This window comes from Geotrypetes seraphini, chromosome 11 (genome assembly GCF_902459505.1).
Source record: "Geotrypetes seraphini chromosome 11, aGeoSer1.1, whole genome shotgun sequence".
Lineage (NCBI taxonomy): Eukaryota > Metazoa > Chordata > Amphibia > Gymnophiona > Dermophiidae > Geotrypetes > Geotrypetes seraphini.
Genome location: NC_047094.1, coordinates 139314120 through 139326393, shown reverse-complemented (window position 1 = coordinate 139326393; position 12274 = coordinate 139314120). Strand labels below are relative to the sequence as shown.

Sequence of the window (12274 nt, the reverse complement as noted above, 5' to 3'; positions counted from 1 at the left end):
CAGGAAGAAGAGATATTCAGATAAGGTTCTCTCTACTCTCTTAGTCTCGGAGAATTTCTACTTCTCGGGCTTATGTCTGTATTTGGTGTCTTTTTGAAGAGTGGTGCTCCGTGTGTGGCGTGGTTCCCCTTCGAGCTGCTTTGCCTCACACCCTGGAGTTTCTGCAGGATGGCCTGAAGCGAGGCCTTGCCTGGTCTTTCCTTCGGGTCTAGATTGCTGTTTTGTCTTCTTTTTGCTGTCTCTTGCGTGGTAAGCGTTTGGCTCCTTCTCCAGCTGGGATTCAGTTCTTGAGAGCTGCAAAATTGCTCCAGCCATCAGTTCAGCCTGGGATCTCAGTCTAATTCTTTCCATACTCATGCGTCCTCCACTTGAGAGTCAAGGACCTTACTCTTAAGGCGGTTTTCTTGTTGACCATTACTTCCGTGAGACATGTTTCAGAACTGCAGGTTTTTTTGTTTAGTCTTCCCTTCCTGGAGTTCTTTAGGGAGCGGGTCGTGCTGCGGCCAGTTCCCTCCTTTCTTCTGAAGAGGATCTCGCCATTTCATGTCAAACAGTTCGTGGGCCTCCTGGGCTTGGGTAGTCGGGAGGGCTCATTAGAGCAGAGGCAGTTGCGCAAGTTGGATGTCCGTAGGGTCCTTCGCTCTTATGTTCAGCGGACCCAGGAGTTCCGTAAGTTGGATCATCTTTTTGTCCTCTTAGCGGGTCCTCAAAAGGGGGATGGTGCTTCCAAGGCTACCATTACGCTCTGGATCAAGGAGGTTATCGCTTCAGCGTGCTTTCTCCAAAAGAAGCCTGTTCCAGAATTTCTCAAAGCTCATTTCACTTGGGGTCAAGCAGCTTCTTGGCTGAATCTTCTCTTGTACCTCTGGTGGATATCTGGAAAGCTACGGTTTGGTCTTCTCTCCATTCCTTTGTTTGATACTACCGTGTAAACGTTCAGGCGCTTCGTAACACGGTGTTCGGTGAGCGTGTTCTTCTGGCAGCCATTCAGGGGTCACACCCATGATGGGTACTGCTTTGGGATGTCCTGTCTGTTTCTGTGCTGGTCTGGAGAGACACTAAAGAAGGAGAAATTGGGTCCTTACCTGCTAAATTTCTTTCTTTTAGTCCCTCCAGACTGGCACAGACCCTACCTGGTCATTTTATTCGTTATTTTCATGAAGAGTATGTTTTTTTGTGCAGAATTTGGTTGTTTTGAGGAGTTGAAAGAGCAGCGGCGTTTGGTTCGGCTGGTTTAGCTGGCGAACTGTGGGGCGGGCGTTCTAAAAGGTTCTTGTTCTAATCGGTTTCCAACAGTGTCCCCTGGTCCAATTTGGGAGTGTTCCTTTGTCTTCTCTATGTGAGTGTGGAGTTGTATATCCTGGTTCAGCCTAGTTGATTCCAAAAGTCAGTGTCTCAGTCTCCACCTGCTGGCAGAGGAGCATAAACCCATCTGTTTCTGTACCGGTCTGGAGGGACTAAAAGAAAGAAAATTAGCAGGTAAGGATCTAATTACTCCTTAACAGATATGAATGTTGATTTGTTGGCTGAAGTTGGGGAAGGAGCCTTCTGAATACCTTCATTTTGGAAGAAAGTAGGATTTGTTTTTCATTTTGCATAAGATATTTTAGATCCATGTGTTATTTTATGTTCCTGCTTTTTATGGGCTTGGATGTTTTGTTCTGTTTGATGATGTGTCAGTGTGTATTGTGTTCTTTCTTTTTTATTATGTATGTTATCCTGGTTCCCGCTTAGAATTGTCAGATATGCGGGATACAAATATATTAAATAAATGAATAAGCAGGAACCAATGTGTTTACGTTTGATCCTTAAGATTGTTTCTATTGTAAAGTATATAAATATTTACATGTTAACATTTTTGTCTATGATATCTAGAAAACAATTTGTAACGTTCTTTAAAAGCAACTGTATGTATGCTGACGGTTCCCACCTGTTGATGCAAATGTACATGTTGGTATTTATACTTGTTTGAAAGGAGGGACACACACTTATGTACTTTGCTCAATGGCTTGATTAAAATTTCACAACTTTCCCTGTTTATTTTGTGCTATTAGCCGGATGAAGATTTGTTCAATCCAGACTATGTTGAAGTTGATCGAGTTTTAGAAGTAGCACATACAAAAGATTCTGAAACGGGTGAGGTAAGTGCTTAAACAAATTATAGTGACTATTTTCTGCTGTATGTTCCACACACAGGCGTAGAAATTAGTAGTGCACACTGAAATCAGCTAAGAATTCTACGTTTCAATGCCTTAGTTCCCCTTTAGTTGTTTCTTAAATACTGCTGTATTAACTGCCTTAAAAGGAGAGGAAACCAATTCCAGATTACTGGTCCTACCAAAGAAAAGGTTTATTTCCTCAAGCCAAATTAGGGACATTCAACATCACTGTTCCCACAGATTGCAAAGACAGTACAAGTGTATACTGCTGCAAAACATTGACCAAATAACCAGCCAAAGATTTCCAAAGCACTTTGTGAACGAGTAACAAAAGCTTCTTTATCATCCATCCAGACCGGCACAGACAGATGGGTTTACGCTCTTCTGCCAGCAGATGGAGACTGAAAACACAGTACAAGGGGGCTGTGCAGTCCCTCATAGAATCAGTCTGTTCTCAGTCTCCAGCAGCCTGTGCAGTCTTCTACATATAGGCTTTGGCAGGGTCTGTTGGAAAGGTAAGGTAGTGGCCTTTTTGTCTACCCCTGTTTCTGGTTGGACTGATTTGGGGTCCTGTGGGACCATTACCACCTCGGAGGTGTCACATTCAGTTGGTCAAATCCCTTCCTCCATTTCTCTCACCTCCCCATTTTTTCTTTAGAGGAGCCTCAACTGTACGCCTTTCTGCGGTCAGGCAGACTACAGTTTTGAGTGCCCGTGGAGTCTGCTCCTTTTACTTTAAAACACGAGGCAGTGTTTTTCTCTCTGGTTTCATTTTGCCTGCCTTGAGGGTTAATATGTGCACTTCTAGCAAGCAGAAGTGTGCAGTGTGTTCCCACTGTAATAAAACATTGGCCAAATAACTAGCCAAAGATTTCCAGAGCACTTTATGAATGAATAACAAAAGCTTAAACTCTAGGTTGGCCTCCACAGGAAGCCAGTGCAACTTGTGAAAAAAATTGGCTGTGCTGCAGTATTCTTTATCACCTGTAGGGCCTTTACCCAATCTAAGGATAGTCCAAAATATAGAGTTTAATATCTATTTAATATCCTCCATCCTACCAGCTATTGCTATAAAAATTGCCTAGGATGACACCCAAGAAAACTGAATCAAATCCTAAACTCCTGTAACTCAAAAGTAAAATGGATAAAGTGATAAGCAGTTGGTTGTAATCTTATATGAGAAAACTTCAGTAACTTTGGCAGTTTACACTGCTCAAAAAAAGCTGCATGCTGGAGTGTTCTCTCACATTAACTATATACCCATACATGTTAATCAAAATATCTCCATACTTAATATATCAAATTCTGATTAAATACCCACTCTGTGCACATAACTGATGAAGACTTGAAATGATTTCCACAATTCAAAAATGCTCTGTTAGTAATTCAGAAACTTATATGGCTGCTCATTTCTTGTTCTGCCTCAGGGACATACAGAGCTTAAGCAAACTGCTGCTCTCCAAATTATCTTTAAACCTCCAGCATAAATGTGATAAAAAAACACCAAAAGACATTTCAGCTAATGACATAATGGCACCAAATAAATGACCCCTGCATGACTCCTGTGGTCAAATGCCTGGTACCTGAAAATGTATTACTTATCGGAACTTCTTGCTGCCTGCCTCTCATGAATGGACGGAACCACTGCTACATAACTCCTGAAAGGCCAATACTTCTCTGGCAATGCAACAGAATGTCATGATTCAATGTGTTGAACGTGGCCAAAATATCCATGCATCCACAGTAGACAACATTAATATGGGTCTTCCTGAAGCCAAGCTGACACTGAATCCAAAATATACGTGGATGGTAGGAAAAGTCTCAAATTGTGACACCACCACACTCTCCATTGGGAGGGATGACATTGATCTATAGCCTTTAAGTACCTGGGAACTCAAAGAAACATTCTTCAGTAGTTTATACACAAGTCACCAATTTCCATCCCTCGGCCATCTCACCTGCTTGCAACACACCATTAACCATCTAAGCCAATATTGGTTCATACATCTCCCATCTGTTGTAAACAACATGGAGAGCAAACATCCCCAAAGGACAGAATGGGCTGTCAAGTCTTCAAAACAGCACATAGCTCTGTAACCCCAACCCTTTCAAATGAGGACCAACTGGTTTTCCCTTCAAAAGTTGTATCAAAACTCAAGACCTTGCCTTCAAAGATCTGCAGCAGTAAGTTGTGGTTGTCTTTATCCTGCCATCATGAATTTGATAATTGATAATCACACCTTGATGTACTATGAACCTGCAAAATTGTACAGGATAGAAGTCTGGCGCTTACCAAGTAAGCTCACTGGTGCTATCAATATAATGTTGTTATGTCTTCATTCCTGGTTATCAGAGAAAGTAATGCACAGTATCAGAGTTATTCTATTGAGCCCTATTTTGGCATTTACTTTGCCCATATGAGGATTTGAAGTGTGTGTGCAAATAGCGAGCAGATTCAGTGAAGTGATAATAAATTGGTGGCAAACTCATAGTATGTTGTGAGGTTGAACATTTACCCAATGTTGGACCTGGGTTGCCTAGGTTCTCAGGTTCTACAAGCAAAAAAGCATGTCTTCAAATTGCCTTTGGTTCTACAATCTGACAGCTAAGTGTTGCATTTTGCTATTGGTCCAAGGACAAGTCACAGACATACTGAGGATGTGTTTGAATTCTCTGATCCTCTAGATTTCAAATCGGTTTAAGCTGAATATGTGCAAACAGGACCACTGAAATAGGCAGCACAATTGTGATAGAAGAAAAGGAGCTTAGAGATCTTTTTTAAACTACTGCACCAATTAATGGTGAGACAGAAGTGACAATTTGGATCATGCTGTATTTCAATAAGACAACACAGACACCCAGGCTAGTGCCTCTTTATAGCAAGAATGGATATAAACTAACTGGGAGTAACAACTTGTAAATCACAGTATATAATAACATAGTAAATGACGGCAGATAAAGACCTGAATGGTTCATCCAGGGCAAGGTGGATAAGTTCAATAGTAAGGCAAATCAGATAAATAACATGTCATTTCTTTAGCGTCCCTCCAGACCGGCACAGAAACGGATGGGTTTACGCTCCTCTGCCAGCAGGTGGAGACTGAGACACTAACTTTTGACTACAGTGCAAGTGGGCTGTCCTGATTAGGTCTGTTCCTTTCTCTTCTCCATGTGAGGGTGGAGTTGTATGTCCTGGTTCAGCCTAGTTGATTTCTGCTGGGCTGTTCGTAAAGACTGATTGTAAGAGGGTCTGCACAGTCCACTTGTACTGATGCCAAAAGTTAGTGTCTCTGTCTCCACCTGCTGGCAGAGGAGCGTAAACCCATCTGTTTCTGTGCCGGTCTGGAGGGACTGAAAGAAAGAAAATTAACAGGTAAGGACCTAATTTCTCCATCATGAATCCTCCCTATTGGTAAAGCCCAAAAGAACCGATATGTTTTTCAATTAAATCTAGTAGATTTTATTACTTATATATTTGTGTGCTTATCATGAGGATTTTCAGACAGTTAGTAGAGTAAATAACTCAACATGTAGCCACATTCTTCATTGATCCTCAGGGTTTTTTTTTTTTTTTTAATAAATTATTTTACTTTCTTTTTCATTCAAAAACTTTTAGTGAGCACTGATATATAATTTTGTTTACTGACCTAACTTACACACCTCTCCTGACGTGAATCACGTTTCACCCACTTTATAAGAACATGGACAGCCACATAGCAGGAGGGAGAGAGGACCGACTGGTGACCTGCCTTCCGGGAGCAAGAACCAAGGACATCGGGGACAAAATTGAAATGATCCTGGAAGGGGCGGAGACAGAAGAGACCGCTGTAGTGATCCACATCGGGACGAACGATGTCAGCAGGAGAGACTACAAAAGAAGCACGCTGTTAGAACAATTCAAGATTCTGGGAAGGAAGCTGAAGATGAGAACCCAGAAGATAGTGTTCTCTGAGATCCTACCAGTACCGAGGGCAGATGTGAAAAGGCAGGAGGAACTACAATCAATAAATACGTGGATGAGGAGATGGTGTGAGGAAGAAGGATTCCACTTCGTGAGGAACTGGACGGCATTCTGGGGCAAGAGCAAGCTATACAGGAAAGATGGACTGCACCTGAGCGCAGCAGGAACTAGACTCCTAGCAAACAACGTCAAGAGAGGAATAGAACAGGCTTTAAACTAAGAAGAAGGGGAAAGCCGACAGTTGACAAAGGGTCGACGATTCGGAAGACGGTATCCTGTGAAGATACCGAGGGGAAAAATGGCTGGGAAGGAACAAGGGACAAACTACAGGAGTCGACTAACCCAGAAGAAGTGGTTACAATGTCTGCAGCAAAAGAGAAGAAAATATGGACCGAAGCACAGGGAAAGGAAAGGAGGACAGCAAAATACCAGGATCTAAAGTGCATATATGCTAATGCAAGGAGCCTAAGAAACAAAATGGGGGAACTAGAAGCCTTGGCCAACGCAGAAGACATCGACATCATTGGAATCTCTGAAACATGGTGGAATGAGGAAAGCAAATGGGATACAGCACTACCGGGATACAAGCTCTATCGCCAGGACAGAACAGGACAAAAAGGAGGTGGAATAGCCCTATACATAAAAGAAGGCATACAATCCACACAAATGGACACAGCAGAGACGGCCAGCAAGCCGGAATCTCTATGGGTTAAAATACCGGGAAGGAAAGGGCCTGAAATAAAGATGGGCCTGTTTTATCGCCCACCGGGGCAAACCAGAGATATCGATGAGGAAATGGAAGCCGAGATGAAGCGTGAATGCAAAAGCGGCAACACGGTTATTATGGGAGACTTCAACTACCCTGGGATAGACTGGAGGCTTGGAAGCTCGAAATGCGCTAGGGAAACAAAATTCCTGGAAGCTACACAGGATTGTTTCATGGAACAGCTTGTTAGAGAACCGACGAGAGGAAATGCCACTCTGGATCTAATCCTAAATGGGTTAAGGGGACCTGCAAAGGAAGTAGAAGTAGTGGGACCATTGGGAAACAGCGATCATAATATGATCAAGTTCAAGGTTGAGGTAGGAGTGTCAAAAGGCAAGAGATCCATTGCGACAACTTTTAACTTCAGGAAAGGAAACTACGAAGCAATGAGGGAATTGGTAAGGAAGAAACTTAGGAACACTTCCAAAACATGGCTAACGGTAAATCATGCCTGGTCCTTCTTCAGGGACATGGTGAGCGAGGCGCAAAATCTGTATATCCCCAGATTCAGGAAGGGGTGTAAAAAGAATCGAACAAAAGACCCGGCGTGGATAACCAAAACAGTGAAGGAAGCGATAGGCAATAAGAAAAAATCATTCAAGAAATGGAAAAAGGACAAAACTGAGGGGAGCTGGAAAGAGCACAAGAAGCATCAAAAAGAATGTCACCGTGAGGTTCGGAAAGCCAAAAGAGAGTATGAAGAGAGGCTAGCCAGGGAAGCAAGAAATTTCAAACCATTCTTCAGATATGTTAAAGGGAAGCAGCCGGCTAGAGAGGAAGTGGGACCGCTGGACGACGGAGACAGGAAGGGAGTGGTGAAGGAGGAGAAGGTAGTGGCAGAAAGACTTAACATGTTCTTCTCGTCTGTATTTACAAACGAAAACACGTCCAACATACCGGAACCTGAGCAATTCTTCAACGGAAGTCAGGCAGAAAAATTAACATCCATAGAAGTGAGCCTTGAGGACGTTCGTAGGCAGATAGAAAAACTAAAAACTGACAAATCCCCGGGTCCGGATGGCATACATCCAAGGGTTCTGAAGGAATTAAAGGAGGAGATAGCGGAACTACTGCAGCAAATTTGCAACTTATCCCTGAAAACAGGCGAGATCCCGGAAGATTGGAAGATAGCCAACGTTACGCCCATCTTTAAAAAGGGATCAAGAGGTGACCCGGGAAACTACAGGCCGGTGAGCCTGACTTCGGTTCCAGGGAAAATGGCAGAAGCACTGATAAAAGAAAACATCGATCAACATTTTGAAAAAAATGAACTTCTGATAACCAGCCAGCATGGTTTCTGCAAGGGAAGATCGTGCCTAACGAATTTATTGCACTTCTTCGAAGGGATCAACAAACGGATGGACAAAGGAGACCCCATAGACATCATATATCTAGATTTCCAAAAAGCCTTTGACAAGGTGCCCCATGAACGTCTACTCCGGAAACTGAAGAACCATGGGGTGGAAGGAGACGTACATAGATGGATCAGAAACTGGTTGGAGGGTAGAAAACAAAGGGTAGGAGTGAAGGGTCACTACTCCGACTGGAGGAGGGTCACGAGTGGTGTCCCGCAGGGCTCGGTGCTCGGGCCGCTGCTATTTAATATCTTCATAAATGATCTAGAAACAGGAACGAAGTGCGAGATAATAAAATTTGCGGACGACACCAAACTATTTAATGGAGCTCGGACTACAGAGGACTGCGAAAAGTTGCAAAGGGACTTGAACAAATTAGAAGAATGGGCGGCGAAATGGCAGATGAAGTTCAACATTGAAAAATGTAAAGTATTACATGTGGGGAGCAGAAACTCGAGGTACAACTATACAATGGGAGGGATGTTATTGAATAAGAGTACCCAGGAAAGGGACTTGGGGGTAATGGTGGACATGACAATGAAGCCGTCGGTACAGTGTGCAGCGGCTGCTAAGAGAGCGAATAGAATGCTTGGTATAATCAAAAAGGGTATTACAGCCAGAACGAAAGAAGTTATCCTGCCGTTGTATCGGGCGATGGTGCGCCCGCATTTGGAGTACTGCGTCCAATATTGGTCGCCGTATCTTAAGAAGGATATGGCATTAGTCGAGAGGGTTCAAAGGAGAGCAACACGTCTGATAATAGGTATGGAAAACCTGTCATATTCTGAGAGATTGGAGAAGCTGGGTCTCTTTTCCCTGGAGAAGAGGAGACTTAGAGGGGATATGATAGAGACTTATAAGATCATGAAGGGCATAGAGAGAGTAGAGAGGGACAGATTCTTCGAACTTTCGAAAAATAAGAGAACAAGAGGGCATTCGGAAAAGTTGAAAGGGGACAGATTCAAAACAAATGCTAGGAAGTTCTTCTTTACCCAACGTGTGGTGGACACCTGGAATGCGCTTCCAGAGGACGTTATAAGGCAGAGTACGGTACTGGGGTTCAAGAAAGGATTGGACAAATTTCTACTGGAAATGGGGATAGAGGGGTATAGATAGAAGATTACTGCACAGGTCCTGGACCTGTTGGGCCGCCGCGTGAGCGGACTGCTGGGCACGATGGACCTCGGGTCTGACCCAGCAGAGGCATTTCATAAGAATTTGCCTCTGCTGGGTCAGACCAAGGGTCCATCGAGCCCAGCGGTCCGCTCCCGCGGCAGCCCATCAGGTCCATGACCTATAAGTGATCTTTTGTCTAACCCTTGGATTCCTACTTCCTTATATCCTGAAAACCCTCTTCTTCCCTCTTATCTTTGCCCTTTTTGCTCCTGTGTCCATACATTTGATGTTTAGAAAATTGTTGCGGGATCAATTAGTGCCTCCTGTTTAGGGGGTGTTGAGGGCACCCACGTCATGGACATGCTGATGTCTGCACACTAGTTGCCTGTTCTCTGCTCTTTATGTGCCCCTGCAATGCCTTCTCCCAAACCCCCCCTAAAAATAAATACCTCTGCTAAGCGTTTTCAGAGGCAAAACTTAAGGCTTTAGTGCATCCTTTAAATGTGTGTTAGTGCCTCACACAGCTTAGTAAAAGGGTCTCTTAGTATTTCCTTACCAAATGCTGTTCATCTGTACACACAGAATTTGATTAACTGGAATAAATGAAAATAATTTGCTGACAAATTCTTTCTTTTGATGTGTACGTTTGTTCTGAATGTATTTAAATAAAAGCACTGCTGCCGCATTATGTTTCTGTAGGAGGTAACTCATTATTTGGTTAAATGGTGCTCACTGTCTTACGAAGAAAGTACTTGGGAGCTTGAGGAGGATGTTGATCCAGTAAAGATTAAAGAATTTGAAGTTCTCCAGATTCCACCTGAAATGAAGCACCTGGTAATATCACAGTCCTTGATATTTACTTTGCCTCTTTCTTTCTGTGTTTATAATCTAATCTAATCTAATCCTTAGGTTTGTATACCGCATCATCTCCACGTTCGTAGAGCTCGACGCGGTTTACAGTAGGAGAAATAGGAAAGAACTACAACAGAGGGTTAGAGGTAGAAGTGTGAAGAAAATTTAGAGGACTTGGGATGCCAAGATATAAGAGTTTTCTTGATTCCTAAGTTGGAGGGAGACTTACATTTTTTGAGAAAAGCCAGGTTTTCAGATGTTTGCGGAAAACTTGGAGAGAGCTCAAGTTCCGAAGAGGGGAGGTAAGGTTGTTCCAGAGCTCAGTGATTTTGAAGTGGAGGGAGGTCCCTAGCTTTCCTGTGTGGGAAATGCCTTTTAGCGAGGGGAAGGATAGTTTTAATTTGTGGGAGGATCTGGTGGTATTAGGGTTTGAGGAATTCCAAGAAAGAGGGATAAAGGGAGGGAGGATACCATATAGGATTTTGAAAGTTAAACAGGCGCATTTATAGTGGACCCCTGCTGACTGTCCTCCAAGCGATTCCAGCAACCCCTTTGGCCACAGATGCCTCCAACATGGGCTGCAGTGCATTGGATTTGCTTCACCGCTTAGGGAGAATGAATCCATTCAAACGAGAAAATATCGAAAGGAACAAACACCATAACTGAAAAAGGAAAGCCAAAGATTACTTGCTACATGTCTCCCATGACCCCCAGCTTTATGTCTACACTGTCAGGGGAGATGGAGTCCCAAGGCAAAGTGCTTGCTCATGAAATGACTACAACTCAGGTCTTTCATTTTTGGATATCTCTATCTAATATTACTGACAAGAAAAATGCCAATAAAAGTGTGGAATCATTTGTAAGCTTCATGGCTCCACATCATTTTCTTCTTGTTTGGGCTGAGAACTTTTCAGTAGCTCCTCGAACGTCTCTCTAGTTCTCAGTCTGCACTGATTGCAAACATCCCTCTGTAAGGAAGAGCCACTACAACGGCTCTTCTCTTTGCTACCCATTACTGTCTTGACCATTTAACTGTTTTGGGTAGAACTTGTTCTCCAGAGGGTCCCGCAGTAGCTTGCTGCTTACTGTCATTGACATATTTTCTCTTTGACGCTGCTGCTGTTTACACATATTGTATTGCATTGCATTTGTTATCCCAGGAAAAGCAGGCAGATATTCTTGACTGATGGGTGACGGCACCGACGGAGCCCCGGTACGGACAATTTTAGAGTGATTGCACTCTAAGAACTTAGAAAGGTCTAGTAGGCCGCACGCGCGAGTGCCTTCCCGCCCGACAGAGGCGCGCGGTCCCCAGTTTCTTAGTTTCCGCGGAGCTAAGAAGACGCGTGTTCCAACTGCTGTTGGAAAATTTTTTCAAATTTTTCTCGCCTTCCCGCTCGCGCGTTATTTTCTTGTCGTGATTTATTCACCTTATCGTTTCTTTCTTTTATTTAAAAAAAAAAAAAGTCCATTTTTTTCGACTTTTTTCCGGTCAGCCCCGGTGGGCCTGTTGGCACCATCGAAGCCTCGGGCTTCGATTTTGCTACGGCCGTTTTTCCCTTCATGCCCCCTTCACCGGGTTTTAAGAAGTGTCAGCGGTGTGCACGTCCTATTTCCCTTTCCGACCCGCACAAGTGGTGCCTTCAGTGTCTGGGTCCGGACCATAGGGCAGAAACTTGCACCCGCTGCAGTTCTCTCCAAAAGAGAACTCTAAAGAATCGCCAAATTCAACAGCGAATTCTTTTCGGTGCCGCCATGGAAGTTCCCCCGGCATCGACACCGTCATCTTCCTCCAAATCGGCACCGGTGACTTCGACACCGCAAGATCCATCCTCGGTGTCGCACCCTGTAGGTAAGCCGGCTAGGAAAAGCCATCCCCTACTGTCCTTAGCCCGCCAGTCGAACAAGCAGTGAGCCAAGTCCTGCAGACTGCGCGCCGGCCTCGCAAACGCTCCGCTCCTATTGAAGTCACTGCCTCTTCATCGGCATCGACTTCGCCTGAGCGTCGAGCTGCACCGCAGGTACCGAGCAAGAAAAAAGCGGTACCGGTGCCATCGGGACCGTC

At 44.0% G+C, this 12274-nt stretch overlaps 1 protein-coding gene across 6 annotated transcripts in view; it reads left to right on the top strand.

Moving 5' to 3' along the window:
- The window catches only part of CHD6 (chromodomain helicase DNA binding protein 6), a 218304-nt gene that overhangs the window by 61563 nt on the left and 144467 nt on the right, over positions 1–12274 (top strand). For all 6 annotated transcript variants that reach the window (XM_033962937.1, XM_033962936.1, XM_033962934.1 and 3 more), the window contains 2 exons: positions 2055–2141; positions 10057–10191. In XM_033962937.1, coding sequence (XP_033818828.1) covers positions 2055–2141; positions 10057–10191 — 222 coding nt within the window. The remainder of the gene's footprint in view (positions 1–2054; positions 2142–10056; positions 10192–12274) is intronic.